General features: G+C 43.9%; 1 protein-coding gene across 6 annotated transcripts in view; it reads left to right on the forward strand.

Moving 5' to 3' along the window:
- Positions 1-25,657, forward strand: part of KDM4C (lysine demethylase 4C) — a 1,194,550-nt gene that overhangs the window by 875,011 nt on the left and 293,882 nt on the right. For all 6 annotated transcript variants that reach the window (XM_029605175.1, XM_029605140.1, XM_029605184.1 and 3 more), the window contains one exon: positions 19,460-19,515. In XM_029605175.1, coding sequence (XP_029461035.1) covers positions 19,460-19,515 — 56 coding nt within the window. The remainder of the gene's footprint in view (positions 1-19,459; positions 19,516-25,657) is intronic.

Genomic DNA, 25,657 nt, shown 5'->3' on the forward strand with positions numbered 1-25,657 from the left:
TGAACCATGGCTTTTAGATCCCATTTTAGCAATGGTTCAACAGCAAATAAATAAGCATAGCTTTTAAATATATGTTCGGTCCTCAATAGTTCAGTGGCAGACAAATATAGCTTTTAAGTCTCAGTACAGGCTGCAACAGTTCAGTAGCAAAATCCATACTAGCATCAATGCTAAGCTGGCATCAGTGATCAAGTGACCCAGCTAGTTTCAACTGTAGTGAAACAATTGCTTGTCTTGCTAATGTCACTGAAGATGTGGAGGAGCTGGAGCTCTCACTGACAGCCACTAGGCTATGTCTGGAGGTTCTGGAGTGCCTGCACAAACGCACACAGAAGAAGCAAGATGCTTTAGGGAACAGAAACAAGAAGTAGCCTGAGAATTGTTGGTTTCCGGAAAAGGTTGAGGGTACAGATGGAGGGCAATTTTTATCGACCTGTTTACCTATGTTACTGAATCTATCCTTCAAAAATGGTAGGATCAAACTTGACCGGGTCCACAGAGCTTTAGCACTGCCTTCAAAGTAAAATAAGCGACCCAGAGTGCTTATCTACTGCGTGCATAATTTTGGAAATAAATGTCACATGGTGGAGGCGTGCAGACAGCAAAAAGAGGAGTGATACAGGGGCAATGAGTATATATTTTTCAAGGCTATTCAGCTGACGTATGCTGAGGTAAAGCGTGAGCTGTGGCAAAGAGGAGTGGCATATGAAATGCTCTATCCTGGCTGGCTGCAGGTGGTTTGTGCTGGCAAGGCTAGAATATTTGGGTCGGTAAAGGAGGTGCAGGCTTTCCTGAAGAAGATCTGCGAAAACGAGCACAAGGCATAAGAACATAAGAAATTGCCATGCTGGGTCAGACCAAGGATCCATTAAGCCCAGCATCCTGTTTCCAACAAAGGCCAAATCAGGCCACAAGAACCTGGCAATTACCCAAACACCAAGAAGATCCCATGCTACTGATGCAATTAATAGCAGTGGCTATTCCCTAAGTAAACTTGATTAGTAGCAGTTAATGGACTTCTCCTCCAAGAACTTATCCAAACCTTTTTTGAACCCAGCTACACTAACTGCACTAACCACATCCTCTGGCAACAAATTCCAGAGTTTAATTGTGCATTGAGTGAAAAAGAATTTTCTACGATTAGTCTTAAATGTGCTACTTGCTAACTTCATGGAATGCCCCCTAGTCCTTCTGTTATCCGAAAGTGTAAATAACCGATTCACATCTACTCATTGAAGACCTCTCATGATCTTAAAGACCTTTATCATATCCCCCCTCAGCCGTCTCTTCTCCAGGCTGAACAGCTCTAACCTCTTCAGCCTTTCCTCATAGGGGAGCTGTTTCATCCCCTTTATCATTTTGGTTGCCCTTCTCTGTATCTTCTCCATCGCAACTATATCTTATTTGAGATGCTGCGAACAGAATTGTACACAGTATTCAACGTGCGGTCTCACCATGGAGCGATACAGAGGCAGTATGACTTTTTCTGTTTATTAACCATTCCCTTCCTAATAATTCCTAACATTCTGTTTGCTTTTTTGACTGCTATAGCACACTGAGCTGACGATTTTAAACTATTATCCACTATGATGCCTAGATCTTTTTCCTGGGTGGTAGTTCCTAATATGGAACCTAACATTATGTAACTTTAACAAGGGTTATTTTTCTCTATGTGCAATACCTTGCACTTGTCCACATTAAATTTCATCTGCCATTTGGATGCCCAATCTTCCAGTCTCGTGTAATGTATCACAATCCGCTTGTGATTTATTTACTCTGAATAATTTTGTATCGTCCGCAAATTTGATAATCTCACTCATCGTATTCCTTTCCAGATCATGTATATATTGAAAAGTACCGGTCCAAGAACAGATCCCTGAGGCACTTCACTGTTTACCTTTTTCCACTGAGAAAATTGACCATTTAATCCTACTCTCTGTTTCCTGTCTTTTAACCAGTTTGTAATCCATGAAAGGACATCGCCTCCAATCCCATTACTTTTTAGTTTTCTTAGAAGCATCTCATGTGGGACTTTGTCAAATGCCTTCTGAAAATCCATATACACTACATCTACCGGTTCACCTTTATCCACATGTTTATTAACCCCTTCAAAAAAATGAAGCAGATTTGTTAGGCAAGACTTCCCTTGGGTAAATCCATGTTAACTATGTTCCATTAAATCATGTCTTTCTATATGTTCTATGATTTTGATCTTTAGAATAGTTTCCTCTATTTTTCCCATCATTGAAGTCAGGTTCACTAGTCTATAGTTTCCCGGATCGCCCCTGGAGCCCTTTTTAAATATTGGGGTTACATTGGATGATTTTTATGATAGGTTACAAATTTTAACTAATAGATCAGAAGTTTCATTTTTTAGTTCCTTTAGTACCCTAGGATGCATACCATCCGGTCCAGGTGATTTGCTACTCTAGTTTGTCAATCTGGCCTACAACATCTTCCCGGTTCTCAGTGATTTGGTTCAGTTCGTCTAACTCATCACCCTTGAAAACCATCTCCAGAATTGGTATCTCACCAACATCCTCATTAGTAAACACAGAAGCAAAGAATTCATTTATTCTTTCTGCAATGGTCTTATCTTCCCTAAGAACCCCTTTAACCCCTCTGTCATCTAATGGTCCAACCGACTCCCTCACAGGTTTCTTGCTTCGGATATACTTTAAAAAGTTTTTATTATGAGTTTTTGCCTCTATGGCCAACTTCATTTCAAATTCTCTCTTCGCCTGCTTTATCAGTGTTTTATACTTAACTTGACAATGCTTATTGAACACTTTTAACCTTTGCAGCTGCCGTGAGCAGGATAATGGATATATTTTTGTTGTTCTCTTTGATTTATTTATGATGATATTTAATTTCTTGTGGTGAGATATATGTACAGGTACTTTCTTTTATAACCCTGGAATGGGGTTAAGGGCGATAATTATTTTTTCTTTTTAATATTTGAAAAACTGGTATGGGTCGGAGCAAAATGGGGGTGGGCTTCATGAGGGGAGTTTAGGGAAATGGGCTGAAAGTGCGGAGGGGTGGGTGGGACGGTGATATTTCTGGGATGATTTTTCCTGTCATAGGTTTTTCAGATACTTATATATGGTATCATATCCTTGGTATTTGAGTGCACAGGGGAAGGAACATTAAGAACATAAGAAAATGCCATACTGGGTCAGACCAAGGGTCCATCAAGCCCAGCATCCTGTTTCCAACAGTGGCCAATCCAGGCCATAAGAACCTGGCAAGCACCCAAAAACTAAGTCCATTCCATGCAACCATTGCCAATGGCAGTGGCTATTCTCTAAGTGAACCTAATAGCAGGTAATGGACTTCTCTTCCAAGAACTTATCCAATCCTTTTTTAAACACAGCTATACTAACTGCACGAACCACATTCTCTGGCAACAAATTCCAGAGTTTAATTGTGCGTTGAGTAAAAAAGAACTTTCTCCGATTAGTTTTAAATGTGCCCCATGCTAACTTCATGGAGTGTCCCCTAGTCCTTCTACTATCCGAAAGAGTAAATAACCGATTCACATCTACCCGTTCTAGACCTCTCATGATTTTAAACACCTCTATCATATCCCCCCTCAGTCGTCTCTTCTCCAAGCTGAAAAGTCCTAACCTCTTTAGTCTTTCCTCATAGGGGAGTTGTTCCATTCCCCTTATCATTTTGGTAGCCCTTCTCTGTACCTTCTCCATCGCAATTATATCTTTTTTGAGATGCGGCGACCAGAATTGTACACAGTATTCAAGGTGCGGTCTCACCATGGAGCGATACAGAGGCATTATGACATTTTCCGTTTTATTCATCATTCCTTTTCTAATAATTCCCAACATTCTGTTTGCTTTTTTGACTGCCGCAGCACACTGAACCGACGATTTCAATGTGTTATCCACTATGACACCTAGATCTCTTTCTTGGGTTGTAGCACCTAATATGGAACCCAACATCGTGTAATTATAGCATGGGTTATTTTTCCCTATATGCATCACCTTGCACTTATCCACATTAAATTTCATCTGCCATTTGGATGCCCAATTTTCCAGTCTCACAAGGTCTTCCTGCAATTTATCACAATCTGCTTGTGATTTAACTACTCTGCACAATTTTGTGTCATCTGCAAATTTGATTATCTCACTCGTCGTATTTCTTTCCAGATCATTTATAAATATATTGAACAGTAAGGGTCCCAACACAGAACCCTGAGGTACTCCACTGTCCACTCCCTTCCACTGAGAAAATTGCCCATTTAATCCTACTCTCTGTTTCCTGTCTTTTAGCCAGTTTGCAATCCACGAAAGGACATCGCCACCTATCCCATGACTTTTTACTTTTCCTAGAAGCCTCTCATGAGGAACTTTGTCAAACGCCTTCTGAAAATCCAAGTATACTATATCTACCGGTTCACCTTTATCCACATGTTTATTAACTCCTTCAAAAAAGTGAAGCAGATTTGTGAGGCAAGAGTTGCTGCTCTGAGACTGGGGAGCAGAGTACATGGTGAACAGCGGTCATGGATGTTTGGTTGGGCAGTTTCTTGGGCGACTTTGGAGTACTTGATGACAGCAATGGCGACTTGGCAATGTAAATAAAACTGGAACAGTGCCTTCATTCAAGGACTGACTACTTGGACTCATGCGTATATCTATGTGGGTGGATATACATGGCTGTTTGAAGAGAAAGGATATATCTATCCTTTCTCTTCAAACAGCCATGTTCGACCTCCCTGTTTTAATGTAACTTTTGCTTCCTGTGTTAACTGGTTTCCCCCCTTGTTTATTGTAAACTGGTATGATAAGACCTTGTCTTGAGCATTGGTATATTAAAAGAACGTAAATAAATAAATAAATGTGGGAGTGGGTAAGTTGGAGGGACTGGTTTTGAGGAATGGGAAGTGTGGATTGAGTGGGCTGGTTGGGGGATTGATATTTGGAGAAGCATACTGGTCTTGGGCATTTCCCCATCCATCTCTGCTTCTGGTTTGAGGGGTGTATGGGTGTTTTGGAGATTTTGGGGCTAGTGATTCTCATAGGACTGGGGATCAGTCATCTACGGAGAGTTTTGGGTGTTTACTTTGGGAGGAGGGTTGGGGGATTAGTTTATGGTTGGTTGGGGTTTTTTTTCCTTATACAAAGCCTGGCATGCATTAGGGCCAAGGAGTCTGTGAGATGGGTTTGGTATATGGGAATATCCTTTCATTTTCTTTTTCCTTCCAGTTAGCGAACTGTGTTGGAATTATGGCTGATCTTCTGATTACTATAACTTATCTTAATGTATGGGGTATTGGTTCCCCAATTAAAAGAAGCAGAATTCTGAGTTATCCCAAATAGAAGGGGGCACAAGTCACTTTTTTGCAAGAAACATATCTTACTGACAGGGAACATGTTAAACTGGTCCAGGATTGGGTTGGGAGAGTGGAGTGTGCTTCATATAATTCTAAAAGCAGGGGAGTATGTATTTTAATACATGGGTTACTTCCTTTGAAAGTAGATAAGATATACCAGAATCCATAGGGGAGACTTGTTATGCTAGAATGCTCACTTCATGGATTGGGATTTGTGCTAGCTTGTGTATATGGTCCCAGCATTTCTCAGCAAGCCTTTTATGGGTGGGTATCGGAGTTGGTGGAAGCTTTCTCGTCGCTTCCTGTGGTTGTGGGAGGTGATTAAAATGTCTACTTGTATGTGTGCTTGGATAGAAACTCGGCAGTTCAATCTAAAGGCATGGCTGATTCTCAAGTTTGATGAAATGCCTTGGATTAGTGGATGTCTGGAGAGTTTAGAATCCATCTGAGAGAGATTATACGTTCTGCTTCCCGAGACACAAGACCAGCAGTTGTATCAACTTATTTTTGTGCTTGGGGTCATTAATGCCTATGTCAGGGATGGCGGATATTCTGCCCAGTTTTATCTCAGATCACAAGTCTTATCATTTTACCGCTGTATGTAACATCACGTGCTGAAACAGTTGTTGCCAGCTTAATGTTGCTTTGCTTCAACAAAATCCTTTTGGAAATATAATATGGGAAGTGGCCAGAAAATTGTTTTGAGATTCATAACAGCGGTGATTATTCACCAGGTCTTCTTTGGGAAACCCTGAAAACTGTATGGAGAGGCAAAATTATTAGTTATGCCTCTCATGTCAAGCAGGAGAGGCAGAGGACTGAGCAATCACTGGAGAAAAGGATTGGTCAACTGAAGCGTGCGCATAAACGTACGGGCTCATATCAGATTTACAGAGCACAAGAGAAGTGTCGAGCTGACCTTAAAGGCTTACAGATTGAGGATGTTGAAAGGTCACTGCGGTATGTGCAGCAAAGAATATATGAGCATGGTAATAAAACTGAGGCAATGTTGGCTCGTTTATTGAGGAGTAGAACTCAGAAGTCTCTGAAAACAAGGATTAGGAAAGCGGATGGGATCACTACCCACTCCCTTGAGGAAATTAATATTAGGTTTAAATCCTTTTTTTACCCAGTTGTATGCAGTGGATGACTTAGTGGGGGAAGAGAAAATTCAGAAGTACCTTGGCAGGGTGCAGCTGCCCAAATTGATGGATAGGCAGAGAGATAGGTTGGGGGCACCCCTGACTACGTTAGAAGTACAAAAAGTGATGCAGCAGTTGCCAGGTGGGAAAAGTCCAGGCCCGTACGTATACCCAATTGAATTTTATAAATGTTTCATTCAGGATGTGGTTGGCCTGCTGAAATATGTTTTTGATCATCTCCAACATTTCACTGAGCAGACGGGCAACCTTACAGATGCAACTATAGTATTTCCCAAGCCAGGGTTTTTTGGGTTGGAAGCTGAAGCTTATTGACCTATCTCTCTCTTAAATGTGGATATCAACATACTTGCCAAGGTCCTGCAGTTGAGATTAGAGAGTTATATGGTGGACCTGGTGGTGCCAAACCAGACGGGTTTCATTAAAGAGCGCTCTACCATTAATAATGCTCAGCGCTTCATTGATGTTATTTCGTTGGCACAAAAATAAAGAATTTCTGGATTAGTAATTACCCTGGATGCAGAAAAAGCTTTTGGTAGGCTTGGATATCCTACCTTTTTGTGGTGTTGCAGAAGTTTGGATTTCCAGATCAGTTTTGTCAATGGGTTAGAGCTTTCTACATGAAACCGAGGGCTCAAATATTAACCAATGGCTGTCAGGATTCTTTCCTATTCAGAAGGGCACATGACAGAGATGTCCACTGTTGCCTCTGCTTTTTAATCTTGCTATTGAGGTGTTGGTAAGTTAGATTCGTGCTGATTTCTTTTTACAGGTGTTCTGGGCGGGAGGTAGGAAGCATATTATCTCTCTATATGCGGATGATGTCCTTTTATTTTTATCCAATCCCAAAAGGTCAGGAACCTGATTATTACAGATATTATCAGCCTTTTGCAGGGTCAGAAATACTTACCATTGGTACCTGTACCCCGAGAGATATTCCCATATGTCTGGACTCCTTTCAGAACTCCTCTCGGTACATTAAGTACCTGGGTATTTGTGTTCCTCGTTCAGTGACTGATTTGTATATGTTAAATTATGTCCTGGTGTTTACTAAGATTCAGAGTGATCTGAGAGATTGGCAAAGGCATTATATTTCTTGGTCGGGGAGGGTGAATGTTATAAAAATGAATGTGTTACCGAGTTTTTTTGTTTTGTTTTTTTATCTGCCTCAACATGTACCCTGCTTTTTACCTAACAGTTTTTTTCCATAGAGTAAATTGGTTACTTTCACAGTTTCTTTGGGATGGAAAATCCCCAAGGGTGAATATGCGAACTTTATGGCGGCCTAAAGATAGAGGAAGCATGGCCTTTCTGAATCTTCAGGCTTACTTTTGGGCTGCTAGGCTGTGATGGGCCTGTTTACATTGTCACATAAAGATAAAACTGTTTCCTGGTATTCATTGGAAGTTGGGATGGCGGGGGACACGTTATGCAACTTATTCTTCAATTTCTGTTATCTATGGAGCGGGTAGAAGGGTGTCAGAGAAGCCCTCTTATTTGCCTGTATGGGTACGGGTGTGGATGTCTATTCGTAAAGGATTGAGTCTGGAGTTGGGAGGCAGTGACCCAACTGCTATATCTCTCTTCTGGTATAATTCTGCATTTTTGATACATTCCTTTAGTAGGAATGCTAAGCATTGAGACATACCTGAAATGGTTGGGTCACCTATTTGAGGAAGGGAATTGAAATCCTTTGCTGACCTTGAAGATGAGTTTGAGGTAATATTTTGAGGGAGTTAGAGACGTTCTGGGCTGAAGAGTGAACCTGAATGGGCCCTAACCTGATTGAGTTGGTATTGATGCAGAACCAAATGTATTGAAAGGTCAGCTCTGTGTTATACAGGGCTTTTTCTAAGATCATTCTGGAGCATGAGCCCAGAATTGTCATCCTAAAATTGGGATGACAGTATTCAAGCACTTCCCCCTAGTCTATTCCTCTACTAAAAATATATAAACCATCTCGTCATTTGAGATCATCTCAACGAGGACTGCTTGATGTGCCCTCAGTCAGAGTTGCTCGCCTCACAGCAACAAGGGAATCTGCCATTTCGCTGGCAGCACCTATACTTTGGAACATGTTACCGATGGAACTCATTTATTGTAAAATTAGGTCTTTTCGTGTATGTTAAGATTCGCGGTTCACAGAAAAGTCCCATCAGCCACTGGACTCTCCTCGACGCTGATGCAGCTGGCCAGGAGCTCATGGCAGGACACCGCCAGGCTCTCCTCATGTGGCACAGGTTGAAGACATCTCAGCCGCTTCCCAGATCCTCTCTAGGTGTGCATGCACCAGACCACATGCAACTTAAAGGGCTTGTAATGGGAAAGTGCCCGCCGCGCCCCTCACTGACATCAACACTTCAGCCCTATTTAAAGGCCTTCAAGAATTCTCTTCCTCGCCTCAGCAATGGGTCTCCTGCATTCTTGTGCATTGCGTGTTGCTTCTTCTGAATTCCTGTTTCCTGCTTCATCTCTCCAGCCTTGCCTTGCCTTCCAGTCCAGCCTCATCCAGCCTTGTCTTGTCTTCCTGCCCAGTCCATCCAACTTGTCTTCTTTGTAGTCCTCTTCAGTGTCTTCTGTGAGTTCATGTCCTTTGCTTGTCACTTTTTATCTTGACCTCTTGCTTGGACCTGACCACGACTGCCTGCCATTTGGGCCTGATTACTTGCCTGTCCCTGACTATTCTTGCTCGCTGCTTGCCCTTACCTTGACCCTCCCCTGACTTGCATAAACTTGCTGTCTCTTCAGTCTGTGGTGTGTCTCTGGACTCTATCACCTCTGCCCCAGAGACCAACCTGTCATCTGCCAGAATCCAAGGGCTCAATGTGCAGAGGAGGCAGCTGGTAAAAATGAAGCTCCAAACTGACTCTCTATAGGGCGCATTTCCAGCTACCGGCATAGGCTTACCCTCAAGGCTGCGTTAACTATGCCACAGCACTAAGGGCTCACACAACCCCTATCCCTTACGGGTTGCTGAGACCATGAACTCAGTGGACTCGCCCTCTGCCTCCACCATTACCAGTCTAGCATAGCAACTTCAACTGCAGCAGGACCAGCTGAATACCATGTCTGGCTTTCTTCAGGGCATTGCAGCCTGGTCTGCTCTGGTACTTGCTCCAGTACCCGCCTTCTGACCTGCCACTCCCACACTTCACTTGCCTTTGCCTCCGAGGTATGATGGAGATCCTAGAAGCTGTAGAAGCTTTCTTAACATGTGTCGGATGCAATCTGAGCTAGAGGCATCATTATTTCTGACAGACCGAGTCAAGGTAATCTTATTCTTTCCTTGCTGAGGGGCATCGCCTTCCCTCTCTAGAAAAGGGTTGACCCACTCCTGGAACATCTTGCTTGCTTCTTGCAAGAGTTTTGACAAGTCTTTGATGAGCCCGTTCGCACCACTTCCAAGTCTTCAGAACTCCTGCAGTTCAGATAAGGCATCCGGTCTGTGGGGGAATATGTGGTGCACTTTCGTACCTTGGCCTCCAGACTCCAGTGAGGCAGTGACAACCTGATGGCAATTTTTTAGACAGGGAATTTCAGAAGAAGTTAAGGACGAGCTGTCTGCCTGAGACTTATCACCTACACTGGTGCAAATCGACGTAAGGTTCCAGGGCCAACAGAAGAAGTTTGACTCATGACCCTGTCCATTTTGCTCCAAATTTTCAGAAGCCTGTGACTAACTGTCCTCCTCCAGAGTCAGGCTTGCCACCAGGAGAATCCATGCAAGTGGATCGTTTTAGAATCTCTGATGACTGGAAGCAGAAGCATCGTACACTCAACCTCTGCTTATACTGTGCTGCCCTGGGTCGTCTCACAAGGTGCTGCCCAAACAAACCAGGAAACTCAAGGACCTAGGTCTGGTTGGAGTGGCCACCCTAGGTCATCCTTGCACCTCTCCAAAACTACTGGTTCTATTACACTCATCTTGTGAGGCCATCCTTGTCGATGTTCTTGCCTTCCTGGTACTGGCGCCGGAGGTAGCATTATCCATGAGGCTCTGGTTCATCACTATAACATACCCACAGTTCCTTGAATTCCTCACTTTCAATATTCTCCATTTATGGTGATCATTTCCCAGGGAAGATTACTAAGCTTGACAGTACCACAGAACTTGCAGCCTCTAAGTTTACTCAAAGCAATCACGACCATCCTTCTGGGCCTGCTATGGTTCCTGCGTCATCAGCCCACATCGACTCGGCAACAATGCAAATTGCCAGATGGGGTCCTAATTGTCATGAGCAATGTATTACCAAGATATCTCCTTTAGTACCTGCAATCTGGACTGTCACCTCTAAACTTTCAGGATTGCCACCATAGTATATTGACTTTGCTGATGTATTCAGTAAACAGTTGGAAGCCCTGCCACCTCATTGCTGCTATGATTCTGCCATAGACCTCATCCCAGACAAGGTTCTGTGTAGAGGCCGAGTTTATCAGCTCTCTGATCCTGAAACAGAGGCAATGTCTAAATATATTTATTTATTTATTTAACAACTTTTCTATACCGACATTAAAATACACATCATATCGGTTTACATAATAACAAAAAGGTGGAAGAGTACAATTAACAGGGGGTGGGGACAACTGAAAGAAGGTCCAAACAGCGAACCTAAACAAGCTAACTAAAAGGAGAGAAGCAAGAAAGAATAAAACATGATTAACAAGAATTAGGAATATGTAGGTTATAATACTTGATTTACAAAATTTAAGCAGAGGTTGAGTGTACGATTTACAAAATTTAAGCAGAGGTTGAGTGTACGATGCTTCTGCTTCCAGTCATCAGAGATTCTAAAGCTTATTAAGTAGAATCTAGACCAAGGCTTTATTCATCCCTCCTCATCACCTGCAGAGGCAGGATTATTTTTTGTTGGAAAGGATGGTCTCAACTCAATTATTGTGGTCTCAACTCAATTTCTAAGAAAAATTGATATCCACTTCCCTTGATCTCAGAGCTCTTTGATCACCTCCGAGACAGAGAAATATTCACGAAGTTGGACCTCTGGGAATATGCAATTTGATCTGAATCTGAGAAGGCAATGAATGGAAGATTGCTTTTAACACCCAAGATGGACATGAGTACCTAGTAATGCCCTTCTGGTTGTGCAACACTACCGTGGTCTTCCAATTTATAGTAAAGGAAATGTTCCAGGACCTGTTATTCTCTCATGTAGTGGCTTACCTAGATGACATCTTGATCTTCTCAAAGGCATTGTCTGCATACCACCACTGTACGGGAGATACCTGATGTTCTTCCACTGTATACAACAAATTATGAATTCTGCCATTTATGAAAACTGACCTCAGAGGGATGCAGACTTTAAATGATGGATGCTGACATGTATGTTCCAGCAAAGAAACACATCTCAGCAAGAGAAACAAGATAAGGAACTTTGACCAGAATAACAATACAGGCCCAGTTCATCTGATCTGCCTATTTACTTAAAGGCTATACGCATTTTCCATTAAACATAAACTAAGCCTAGGACAGGGGCAAGTCACAGAGGCAGAAACTGCTATCCCCAAAGGGCAGTTTATCAGACTGGTCATGTCACAGTAAAGCACTGACACTGCAAGACAGCACACTGGCCAAGAGATTACTGAACCATACCCTTCTCTTGAATCTCCACCAGGCAGGAGCAGTGACATCCCCCCCACCCATCCACCATGGGAGAGGAAGGCAACAATTTGAAATAAAGAAATGACCATTTTCGTGTTTTCATTGAAAATGCATGAACTGTTGCATTTTCATGTCTGTTAAAAAGTTGCAGTGGAGAGAGACTCAGGGCAGTGGCCAGCGGAGAGGAGACTCATTAACACCTGATGATGTGGAAGCATCAACCCTGCCTCTCCCTGTGTCGAGGAGGTAGAGGACCAGGAGACTGAAGAGAGGAAAGCCCTGTCTGATATCTAGCCAGTGGCAATGAAGCCAGAGATGGCCCCAGAGTTGAGAGATGCCACCTCAGCCCAGCCAGTTCCAGTACCAAGGAAGCAAGTTCTTTCCCTCAATTTGGTCCCTGAGATCTCCAGCCAGAAACTGCTCTAACGATAAACAGAAGGGAATCTCCCAAAGTTGGGTGGAGCTAGCCAGCTAGTTACCTTTATTAATATTCTAAGCAGTCCAAGGTTTCAGGTACATTTCAATCCACTAATGATAAACCGATGCTAAGTAGCAAGCACTTTAGAGACATGTACTGTTTATTATCTTCTAATTGCTAATTTCTTTTTATAAAACATGTGGTCTTTTCTGAACTATTCAGATTGTGTAGGTATAGGAGGTAATAGCGAGAACTGTCTGTAGCACTGCCAGCCCCAATAGATGTGGGGAAAGGGAAATGAGGTGCACAGTAGAAGACAGGTCTCAAACCCCTAATATTGTTTACACCACCATGTGAAACAGGTTCTTCAAAGTCTCCGTGAGCACCATCTCTACACTAAGTTAGAGGAGTGTATCTTCAACCTCCCCTTCCTGGGGTATATTGTCTCCTCTAGAGGCCTTCAGATGGACCGAAAGAAGTTAAAAGCCAACTTAGAATGGCCTCGGCCTATAGGCTTCAAAGCAATACAATGCTTTATAAGAGTCGCAAACCACTACAAACAATTTATACCTCAGTATTCCACCTTGGCAGCCCCACTCACGGCCCTCACAAGAAAGGGTTCAGATACCAGGAATTGGACCTCGGATGCAATTTAGGCCTTTGAACAGCTAAAGGAGTTCACCTTTAATATGTGCTTACATCATCCAGGTCCATCTTGACCCTTCATTCTGGAGGTAGATGCCTTTACCCTCGGGGTAGGCACTATCCTCCTACACCAAAACTCTAATTGTACTCTCATGACTTGATCCTATTTTTCAAGGAAACTCTCTCTGGCAGAGAGGAATTATATCTGTGATCTTGGGCTTCTAGCAGTCAAGCTAGCCTTAGAAGAATGGCGACATTTGCTGGAAGGGTCCAAGAACCAAGTGACCATTTATATAGATCTTAAGAACCTTGAATACGTGGCACAAGCTCAGAAGCTAAACCCAAGGCAAACCCACTGGTCTTTATTTTTCAATCGATTCGATGTTGATGTATGGTATCAGCCAGCTGACAAGAACCATTAAGCTGATGCTCTCTCCCAGTCATTCAATACTAATTGGACCCTGGAAACCCCACAGCACATTATTGACCCAGCCAAAATTGAGCTTGCCACCTCTTTTACAGTTCCTCCTGGCAATACAGTAGTACCCTGACAACTACATCAAAAGGTTCTCAAATGGGCACATGACTCCCGTCTATCTGGTCATCCTGGCATTACCTGGAAATTGGAATTACTTGTGCGACACCATTTTTCGCCACAGATGAAGATTGACATTCAGTATTATGCAGGACCTTGCCTTATGTGTACAATGCATAAAAGTGGCAGAGCACAGCTGTGGGGTTTGTTACAGCTGCTGCTGGACTCATGTGGCTACAGATTTTGTCTATGACCTTTATTTCTCTCATAGCAATACCACTATATGGGTGCTTGTGGATAGATTCTCCAAGATGGTGCATTTCATTCCTCTTCCTGGATTCTCATCTGTGCCTGAATTAGCTAAACTCTTTGTGCAACACATATTCTATTTGCATGGGCTACCACTTCACATCCTCTCAGACTGAGGGGTTCAGTTTAGAGCCTGAATCTGGAAAGGCCTGTGCAGAAAATTTGGAATTAACTTGGATTTCACCTCCACTTACCATCCTCCATGTAATGGCCAAACCGAAAGGGTGAATCAAAGCCTTCCTGCAGGCTTATGTGAATCTGTGTCAAGACAACTTGGCCTCTGTCCTTCCATGAGCCGAGTTTGCTCAAAACAACCATGTGAGAAGCTCCACTGAATTATCCCCCTTTTATATACTCTGGGTGATATCCTTCAGTACTCAGATCACTTTCTGTCTCTGACAACTGTCCACAGTCAACCTGATGTGACAGGAGCTTCAAGAACTCTGGGAGAAAACCCACCTTCTTCTGGACAAAGCAGCAAAACTTGCTAAAAAGCAAGCTGATAGGAAATACCGTCCTGCACCTCAGTTGCTCCCAGGAAGCTTAGTTTAGCACCAAGAACCTCAGACTCAATATGCCTTCTAAGAAGCTCATTCCAAGGTTCATAGGATCTTTTCCTATCGATTGTCAACTGAGTCATGTGGCATAGAAACTCATGCTATCATCATCTTTGAGGATTCATGACGTATTCCACGTGTCTTGACCGGGCACACTACCACTCCAGACCACTGAAGTGGCCACTGAAATAGTTACCCAATTAGAGATACAAGAGATTCTAGATTCATGCAAGATATGAAATCAACTACAGTACCTCATTTCCTGGAAGAACTATGGGCTTGAGGAAAATTCTTGCTAATTTGCAAGCCCCACAGCTAATAAACCTAGGCCCAAGAAGGTGGGAAGGGGGTTTTGGAAGGGGAGCACTGTTAAGATTCATGGCTCATGGGAAGACCCCGCGAGCCACTGGACTCATCCCCAGTTCAGCTGGCCAGGAGCTTGTAGCAAGATGCAACCAGGCTTTCCTTACTCGGACTATGATGCTGCCATCTCAGCCTCTCCCCTGATAAGAACATAAGAACATGCCATACTAGGTCAGACCAAGGGTCCTTCAAGCCCAGCATCCTGTTTCCAACAGTGGCCATTCCAGGCCATAAGAACCTGGCAAGTTGCCAAAAACTAAGTCTATCCTCTCTAGTCACATGTGCCAGACCTCACACAAATTAAATGGCCCGTAGTTGGAAAGTGCCTACGGTGCCCTCGATGATGTCACTGCTTCAGCCGTATTTAAGGGCCTCCAGGACTTCCTTTCTCACCTCAGCAACAGGTCTCCTGCATGCTGTGCAGTGCATGTTGCAACTTCTGCATTCCTGGTTCCTGCTTCATCGCTCCAGCCTTGCCATGCCTTCCAGTACAGCCTTGTTCAGCCTTGCCTTGTCTTCAAGCCCAGCTTGCCTTGCCTTGCCTTCCACACCAGCCTTGCCCAGTTTTGCCTTGCCTTGCCGTCCAATCCAGTCTCATCCAGCCTTGCCTTTCCTTGCCTTCCAGCCCAGCCTCATCCAGCCTTGCCTTCCCGTTATTAAAGCTCTGTTGTTAAAGCTGGGAATTAGCAATCTGTTATTAGAGCTCTGTTGATAAAACTGAGAGTAGCAGTCTGTTATTAGCGGAGTTGCTGGAGATAGCAATCTAGTTTTGTGTTTTGGGAACATATAATCTCTGGGAACAGGAAGCTTTATATAAAGAAATTTGTTCTCCATACTGGGTTTGGCAGGAAGAACAAGTAGTTGCTAAATGTCTATGGTACTGGTGTATTAATTTATATGATATTGTCTATTCTCAAGTTGTTCCACATGATTTAGTGTGTACTTTATGTACCTTGTTTAAATAAAATGTTATAAAAAATATTTATTATAATTATACCAAATGTCATCTTACAATTCTCCATATAGTGGTGAGAACCCTACTTTTATGATTGATTGATTGATTGATTGATTGATTGATTTATTTATTTAGCATTTGTTTATATACCGAGGTACAGCTGACAATGCCTTCACTCCGGTTTACATTACAATGAACCAGTTACATTTGAATTCATAACATTAAAACAGATTGAAACAGAGTATTAACTTAGTAAAAGTTAACAAGTACATTGAACATTAGAGAAGACTGTATGCAGTTCTTGAAGTTGACGGTTGAAGCCGTTAATGAGAAAGAAGGTTTCTGCAAGTCGGGCGAGAGTCAGAAGGATTGTTGGAATAAAAAGGGGCGAGAGGTGGATATGAAAAAGGTTTTATGCTCTGTTATCATTGGGTGAACAGTTATTGTAAGACTGTGAGAGTAGCCATTCTTTAAGTTCCTTTTTAAAGGATTTAAGATTTTCTTGTGAATTGAGGTGTAGAGGTAAAGAGTTCCATAATTTTGGGCCGACTATAGAGATGGCTCTATTTCTGGTGGAGGAAAGTTTGGCTTGTGGTAATGAAGGGACATCCAGCTGAATTTTATATGTAGATCTTGTTGTACGTGATGATTTATGCAGATGTATAATATTGTCCAGGGCAGTGAAGTCTGCTTTGTGAATTGTCTTATGTAGAATTGTGATGACTTTGTACTCTATTCTTTTTTTAACAGGAAGTCACTGTAAGTTGTGGAGTACTGGGGATATATGGTCGGATTTTCTTTTACCAGTCAGGACTCTGGCAGCTGCATTTTGGAGTAACTGCAGTGGTCTTAAGGTTGCATTGGGAAGGCCAATTAGAAGGGAGTTGCAGTAGTCAATACTGGAGAAGATGAGGGTTTGAAGAACGGTTCTGAAATCCCGGGGGTGAAGCAGCGGTTTAAGGTGTTTGAGTATTTGAATTTTGAAGAAGCCTTCTTTTGTTTTTGCGGCGATGTGTTTTTTAAGATTTAGCTCATTATCTAGCCAGAAACCCAGATCTTTAACGTTGTCTTTGAGTTGAATTTGAATGTTGTCAAATTGGAAGGGAGGAGTGTATGTTATACCAGAGTTTTTCCTTGTAATTAGTATACATTCTGTTTTGCTCATATTTAAGCATAATTTTAGGTTGTTTAGTAGTTTTCGTATTGCTTCAAGGTGTGAGGCTGCTTTTGACATTGATTCTTCTAAAGACGAAGTAATGGGAATGAGAAGTTGTATGTCATCAGCATACATGTAGAAAATGATGTTAAGGCTAGTTAAAAGATGGCATAAAGGAAGAAGGTAGATATTAAAGAGAATGGGTGATAAAGCTGACCCTTGAGGAACTCCAGTATCCAGAGGGATGGCCTCAGATGAAAAGCTGTTGTAGGAAACTTTGAAAAATCTGTTTTTAAGGAAAGAGGAAAACCAGTTAAGGGTTTTTCCAGCGAGACCGATGGATTCCAGACTAAAAATAAGCCTTTTGTGGTCCACTGTGTCAAAGGCTGCTGACAAATCGAGGAGGATCAGAAGGTGATCTAGTTTGTTATCGAGGCCTCTTAATAAGGTGTCAGAAAGATTGAGTAGAAGGGTTTCTGTACTGAGGTTTTTTCTAAAGCCGTGTTGTGTGGGAAATAGAATATTATGGTCATCAAGGTGTTCGTTTAGTTGTTTCAGAACCGCCTTTTCTGTCAATTTGGCAAAGAGGGGAAGGTTTGATATTGGGCGGTAGTTGTTTAAATCTTCTGGGTTGAGGTTTTTTTTCTTAAGTAGTGGCGTTTATTGTTGTTGATTCAACACAGTCTAAATCCAGTTGATTTCTACTAACTCTGCTCAGCCTGCTAGGTAGAACCAGCTGTGATGGACCTGCTAGGCATACCCCAGGCAACCCTCCTTATGATTTGTAGCATAATACTAGTTAAACACAGATTGCCAGGCTGTGGTAGACCTGCCAGATCCAGGCACCACCACCCCCCTCCCCTAATTTTTAGCCTGCTAGGCCAACCTAGACTTTTTTTTCTTGTTGAACTTCTGTTTATTTCCATTCCACAGATATTCAAGAGTTTTAGTTTGATATATTTTTCTGTTTTAGGAATAGTCAAATATAGTAAATAAGAGAAGTACTTGTAAATCTCATAATTTTTTTTATAGGCATTTAAAATTGTGATGCCATAAATAAAAAGTCAGCTAGGATAATGGTTGTGCATTCTGGAATTTCTTTGTGTTTGTTTTATGAAAGAAATAGTGGAACAAAGGTCTGTTATTATGGTAACGGGAAATTTAGGCATGGTACCTACAGCCCATGGAGCCCAATGAAGATCTTATAGCATCAGCGATTAGGCAGTGTCAGTGGCCTGAAGAAGAAGAAGTATAAGTGGACCTGAATGGGCCAAAAAGGAGTGGGGGAGTGGGGAGAAGTTGGAGGTGTGATCTCAGCAGCCCACATGGGCCAAAGAAGAGAGAAGGAACATCAACAATCTCACATGGGTCAAAGAATAGGGAAATGGTTAATGCCAGTCTGCTCCCCACTCCTCATGTCCATAAAATGCTATCCACAGACCTAATCTCCTTACTGGTTTCCCCTCCCCCAGCCACAGAAAGGGCTGCGGTGGGCCGAGCACACCTATGATCCATTACAGAGTGCCCTCTTTCACCCTCCCCTTCCACCCCTCCGAGAGGTCTCAAGGGACCCCAAGTCTTATTGTTCCTCCCCATCAACCCCATTCAAAATGGCTGAAAGGGTCTTTGAGGCGGGAGCAATCCTCATTCTTGCCTCATTAATGCCAAGATGTTAATTGGCGTTGACTGACATGATACCTTGCCCCACATATGCATTAGCCTATCAATGCTCTTGCAAGATAATTTTTGTGAGAAGTAAGCCATTATAATAGTAATGAGCTTCTTTGCATGTATTTGTATAAAGTACAACTCATTAAAATATTTATCTGCATTATAGAGTCTTTGTGTTGATGGTAAATGCATTTTGTGTGATAGCATTAATGCAGCCATTTAACATACTGTGAGGGAGTTTACAGGAAACTCCCTCAGACCACCTTAGGGGACTAGCCACAGCTATCTTTACCAGTCTTCCTTAAATCCCAATCCAGCAAGGGATTCTGGACCCAGGGATGATCCTTGCAGCCTAGCATAAGAAGACAGGGCCCAGAAAGGTTAGGGAGGCCCTGGGGAGCAGGCAGGAATCCAGCTTACACTAAAACCTGATAACTTTGATGTGTATACTACCTGAACTTAGTGAGCTGCATTCTTTGTTTTGATTTGATTTGCACTGTAAATAAATTGCACATAAAGGAAACAACCAGATTCTGCCTCCTTATTCCTCCTAGCTATTTCCCAAGCCGCTAACACCTACGTTACTACACATGCATTACTGCAATAACACAGTTTAGTAAATGGGCCCCTGAGTGAAGAATTTAGCACAATTAATAAAGCACAATGCATAGACCCATACAGCAAACTGTTTACTAATATATTAATGTCTTTTTTTGGTAGGAATGCTGTCTCTGTACTTTGAGAGGTGGTGCACTCAAACAAACTGCAGATGAAAGGTACGTTATCAATAAACTGAGAGTGATTGCCTGTTGTTTAACACTGAGGGGCTTCTTTTAAAGTCTGTCAAGTGTTTCATTAGCCATTTCAAACGGCTCAATATCTTTCCTTAAGTATTCACACACTCCAGCAGAAGCACTAACATCAAATAATTTTTCTGCTACCTCTTCTTTTCTCAGTCATTTTAGCAGAATTTTCAGCTCTTTCATCATGTACTCTCTTGGCCTTCCTATAAGATGGAGGATTTTTGGACATTTTTCATATCTAATTGTGGCTAACACTCCCGACAAATCCTGCCAGTGGTGATGCCTTTTTCTTACATCTCTCCACAGCCCTTTTCAACCATTTCAAGCGGAACTGGTGGCCTAGTGTTTCTCTAACCCCCCAATCTCCTCCACATCTGATTGCCCTCAACAAACTGTCCCAGCAGTTCTGTATCCACTCCATTCTCATCCCTGTTGTCCAGTGTAGCCAGACCTGAGCCAGCTGACAGGCAAGCGGAGCCAGTAGCCCCACACTTCTCTAACCTTTTTCATCTTCCGCTAGTGCCTCTCCTTCTCAGTCAACATGCAGGCATGAATTTGCCATAATGTATCAGGTGACATTGTCTAATGACACTGACAGAAACCTAGCTGTCAGAGTTCAGAAAAAGTCTTACTAAGCATGTTCAGAAATTCACACAAATGCATGCTTCCTCTTGAACCGTTCATTTTTTTCTTCTTCTGAACTACCACATGGACATAATCCCTGTATCTCTGTATGCTTTTATTGGCCTCTTTTTTCATCCTTGCTTTTCTGTCATCATGTTTTTTTTTTCTTTTCCTGATGCATTAGCAGAATATCAACAGAACTTTTAAGTTCTAAAACAAAAACAAATTGAGAAATCCAAGGCCAAGAAACCTGCGTTCAGCGAGTTTAAAGCCTGCATTTGTGGGCATCTGATGTCCCATTACAGATAACCACTCAGTCTTTCCATCTTGTCCCAAATCGTGAAACTACCAACTGTTCTAGTTGTGGTCAGGTGTACCAAGAGCACAGCAATATTATGTCTGGAATATGAAGGCCCTATAGGAGGTGCCGTCATGTAAGAGCCTGAAGTTTTGGAATGGGCATTGAAACCAGTCACCTTTACAGAGGGGTCGATGCAATACAGTGCGCTCAGCTGAGCGCACTGTTTAACCCGCTGTTGGGCGTGGGTTAAATAGGCGCTAATACACCCCCTAATGCAATAGGGGGATTAGCGCCTATTTAACGTGCATCCCACGCAGAGTGAATGAGTTAGCGCTCATCACATGCAAATGCATGTGAACGAGGCTATTACTCATTCACTCCAAATGTGCATCTGAGACGCCTGGAGCGGGCGTTAATAGCTGAGCACACTGAAAAAAAGCACAGAAAAAACAGCTTTTCTGTACTTTTTTTAAAGTAAAAAAAAAGAAAAAAACTCTGCCGGCTGCTTTGAAGACCAAAACAGACGCCGAGTTTATTGGCTTCGGTGTTCATAACCGGCAGACTGCCAGTAACTGCGGGGTCACGTTAGCAAGGAGACGCTAGGGTCACGCTAGCGACTCTAGCGCCTCTTTGCTAGCCTGAGCCCCTAATTTGTTTATTGCATGGCGCCCCCCTTGCGGGCACCATGCATGCACTAAGGAAGCGGGCACTGAAAAGTCAGCGCCCGCTTTCCGCAAATTTTATTGCATCGGCCCCAGAGAGAGGTAATAATTGGATTATGGGCACCACATACAGCCAACGCAAGGCTCTGCTCCTCCTCTATCACATACCGTATTTTCCGGCGTATAAGATGACTTTTTAACCCAAGAAAATCTTCTCAAAAGTCGGGGGTCGTCTTATATGCCGGGCACACCTGCTCTCTGACCAGTTTCTCTCAATCACACACACATGCTCTCAATCAAATGCATTCTCTCACACACAGGCTGGCTGCTTCTCTCTCTCCCTCTCACTTACACACAGGCTGGCTGCTTCTCTCTCTCTCACTTACACACAGGCTGGCTGCTTCTCTCTCTCTCTCTCTCACTTCCACCCCCACCCCCGAGCACAAATAGTAGCTGCATCACCTCCTCCTCCAGCCCCCGCAGGCCAAGAAAGAAGAAACCCATCGGCGCGGGAGGCTCACGCTGCTGTCTCCTTTCCCGATTACCAGCTCCTTCGACTGCTCGGGGCCGATGCTGCTATCTTTTCATTCGGCACGGCTTTCTCCTTCCCGCGCGCCGCACTGCCGTTGCCGCTGGGCTAAAAGCACGTTCAAGCCCAGCGGGAACGGCAGCGGTGCAAAAAAAAAAAAAAGCTGTGGCATCCGCGGCTGGCCTTGTCTTCTTCCCCCCCCCCCCCCCTTTGAACCGGAACAGGAAGTGATGCGCGGGAAGAAAGAGCCGTGCCGCGTGAAAAAATTGCAGCGGCGACAGCAGGAATGGCCCCGAACAGTCGAAGGAGTTGGTAATCGGGAAAGGAGACAGCAGCGTGAGCCTCCCGCGGCTGATGGGTTTCTTCTTTCTTGGCCTGCGGGGGCTGGAGGAGGAAGCTGCTGCAGCTACTATTTGTGCTCGGGGTGGGGGTGGAAGTGAGAGAGAGAGAGAGAGAGAGAAGCAGCCAGCCTGTGTGTAAGTGAGAGAGAGAGAGAGAGAGAGAGAAGCAGCCAGCCTGTGTGTAAGTGAGAGAGAGAGAGAGAAGCAGCCAGCCTGTGTGTAAGTGAGAGAGAGAGAAGCAGTCAGCCTGTGTGTAAGTGAGAGAGAGAGAGAGAAGCAGCCAGCCTGTGTGTAAGTGAGAGAGAGAGAGAGAGAGAGAGAAGCAGCCAGCCTGTGTGTGAGAGAGAGAGAGAGAGAGAGAGAAGCAGCCAGCCTGTGTGTAAGTGAGAGAGAGAGAGAGAAGCAGCCAGCCTGTGTGTAAGTGAGAGAGAGAGAGAAGCAGCCAGCCTGTGTGTAAGTAAGAGAGAGAGAGAAAAGCAGCCAGCCTGTGTGTAAGTGTGAGAGAGAGAGAGAGAGAAGCAGCCAGCCTGTGTGTAAGTGAGAGAGAGAGAGAGAGAAGCAGCCAGCCTGTGTGTAAGTGAGAGAGAGAGAGAGAGAGAGAAGCAGCCAGCCTGTGTGTAAGTGAGAGAGAGAGAGAGAGAAGCAGCCAGCCTGTGTGTAAGTGAGAGAGAGAGAGAGAGAAGCAGCCAGCCTGTGTGTAAGTGAGAGAGAGAGAGAGAGAAGCAGCCAGCCTGTGTGTAAGTGAGAGAGAGAGAGAGAGAGAGAGAAGCAGCCAGCCTGTGTGTAAGTGAGAGAGAGAGAAGCAGCCAGCCTGTGTGTAAGTGAGAGAATGCATTTGATTGAGAGCATGTGTGTGATTGAGAGAAACTGGTCAGCGAGCTCATGTGTGTGAGAGACAATGAAAGTGACTGCTCAGAGAGATGACTGATGTGTATGTGAGTGTGAGAGAGAGAAAAAGCATGGAAGTGAGAAATCTGGGTATGTGAGAAAGCATGGGAGTAAGAAGCCTGATTATGTGAGAGAGAGCATGGGAGCGGGAGGACTGGCTGTGTGTGTGTGTGCGCGTGCATGAGAGAGAGACTGGTTGATAAGGTGACGGTGTGTGTGAGAGAAAGAGACTGCTGTGTGTGAATGTGAGAGAAAGAATGTGATTCAGGGAATGAGAAGCCTGTGCACGTGGAGAGTGAGCATGGAAATGAGAGAGAGACTGGTGTGTGTGTGTGTGAGACAGAGAAAGTGATTATGAGAGTGAGAAGCCCGTATATGTACGGTAAGCAGAACACGGGAGTGGGAAGCCTGTGTGTGTGTATGGCATGAGAGAAACTGTTCAGGAAGGTGTCTGGTGTGTGTGTCAAAGACTGTTTGGGAAATGATTGGTGCGTGAGAGACAGAAACTGGTCATGGGGGCATGACTGGTATGGTGTGTGTGTGAGAGACATGGGCCCTAAGGAAGAGGAAGAGGAATAGGAGAGCTGCTGGAGGGGGTAAGGAAAGGTGGCTTTTTAAGTTTATTTTTCTTGATTGACTGCCATTTTAATTATTTAATATTATGTGATGTGTCTGCTTTTTTGAAATATTTTATTGGTGTTTGGAGAATGTTTAATAGTTTTTATGAGTTTTTAATTGTTGGATGTTATTCTGTTCATAGCTGTTTTGAAACATGTATTCTGCTTATTAGTATAGTTTTACAATTATTTATGTTTGGGGATCTATAGCTGCTTGCTAGTTCTGTTTTCCTAATAAGAGGTATATTGGTTTTTAGGGCCTGATATACGGTATTTGTAGTGTTGCCTTTTCATAGATAGGGTTGCTCCTGTTTGAGTGTAAAATTATTTTTTTTCTTAAAAATATGTATAAAAAAGGGGGGGTCGTCTTATACGCCCAGTCGTCTTATACACCGGAAAATACGGTAAGTCAGGGAAAGCTCCCCCACCACAAGACACTGATTCACGGATCCACCATAGGTCTGGGATTAACAGGTCGATACTGTAACGTGCGGTTGAAGATTTCCCGTCTGTAACGTGCTGGGAGCGCACAATTCGGACGCGTAAGGCGATCCAGCGATACAGTCTCCAGTTTCACGCGTCCTTAGCGCTTCTTAAAACAGACGCATAACCCTTTCCGCATGCAGCATGTATATGATATGTAAATGAACGAATTAGCTGTATAATGAAGGAATTAGCTATTCCCCTCCGATACTGTAACGCGCGCCCCGACTATCGCTGCCATTTTGCCCCGCGTTTAACCTGCTAACTTACCGCCTACCCCTACCCCTGCGTTAGAGGCAGGGGTAAGGGTAGGCGGCAAGCTTTCCCCCAGCCCCCTCTCACCTGCCCTGGCCGCGTCCATGGATGCTGGCCTCCGGGGCAGCCCCAGTCCTCCCAAAGAAAAAAAAAAGCGAAAAAAAAAAGTTGCGAGAGAGAGGGGAGAGGACGGCAATCCTACGCTCGGCGACTTACTTTTGCAGCCCCCCTCCTCCGGACATCGTGGCTTCCCCCGTGCCAGTTCCCCCTCCCCTCCTCCCGAAGCAGGGCGCGAAAAGCGCGAAGCGACTTACTTTTGCAGCCCCCTCCAGACATCGGACAACCTCTCCTGCCTCCAGCTGCTCGCGAAGATGGACGCCTGCACGGCCGCTGAAGACGTGACGTCACGACGTTTGGCGTCACGGCATGTGACGTCACGTCTTCAGCGGCCGTGCAGGCGTCCATCTTCGCGAGCAGCTGGAGGCAGGAGAGGTCGTCCGATGTCCGGAGGGGGCTGCAAAAGTAAGTCGCTTCGCGCTTTTCGCGCCCTGCTTCGGGAGGAGGGGAAGGGGAACTGGCACGGGGGAAGCCACGATGTCCAGAGGGGGGCTGCAAAAGTAAATCGCCGAGCGTAGGATTGCCGTCCTCTCCCCTCTCTCTCTCGCAACTTTTTTTTTCACTTTTTTTTTGCTTCGGGAGGAGGGGAGAGGGGACGGCAATCCCGACATCCTGGTATTTGTCATTTCAAATGACATTTGAAATGACAGATACCAGCGTGGCCGTGAAGCGTTAGGCCCGAGCACCCAGGTTACTGTATAGGCGCTCTATACAGTAAAATGGGTTGCGCGGGCCTAACGCTTCCCTAACACTTCGCAGACGCGGCATGCATTTGCATGCAATTAGAAGAGAGTATCGAGCGGTAGATGAAGAGAACTGTGCGTGCGGGGAACGAGGGTGCGCCAGGCACTGCCACACTCTTTCTACCGCGGCCTTAGAGTATCGACCTGTAAGTGAGGAGGTATTCAACTTGATACAACATTACTAATGACATCTTTCTACAAATAATGGGCACCAAGATGACACCATAGTATGCCAACCTGTTTATTTTGGCAGAAATATAAGAGATTTTTTGAATAAACATCAGATAAGACACTTCAAATATTATCAGTAAATAGGTGGCATTTTTATGATTTGGACAAAGGGAAAAGATACTCAAACTATTTATAATTCCTTTCATGTATTTCATCCTTCAACCAGATTCAAAATGGACTATGCCACAAAAAGAGTTTATTTTTTGGATACCATAGTTTGTCAACAATGGCTATCTATAGACATCTGTATACAAAAAAACAATTGACAGATGCAGTGACCTTTACTTTTCCAGTTTCCCCCTTCACATACAATAATGTCATTAT

The sequence above is a fragment of the Rhinatrema bivittatum genome, chromosome 1 (assembly GCF_901001135.1).
Source record: "Rhinatrema bivittatum chromosome 1, aRhiBiv1.1, whole genome shotgun sequence".
NCBI classification, from domain to species: domain Eukaryota; kingdom Metazoa; phylum Chordata; class Amphibia; order Gymnophiona; family Rhinatrematidae; genus Rhinatrema; species Rhinatrema bivittatum.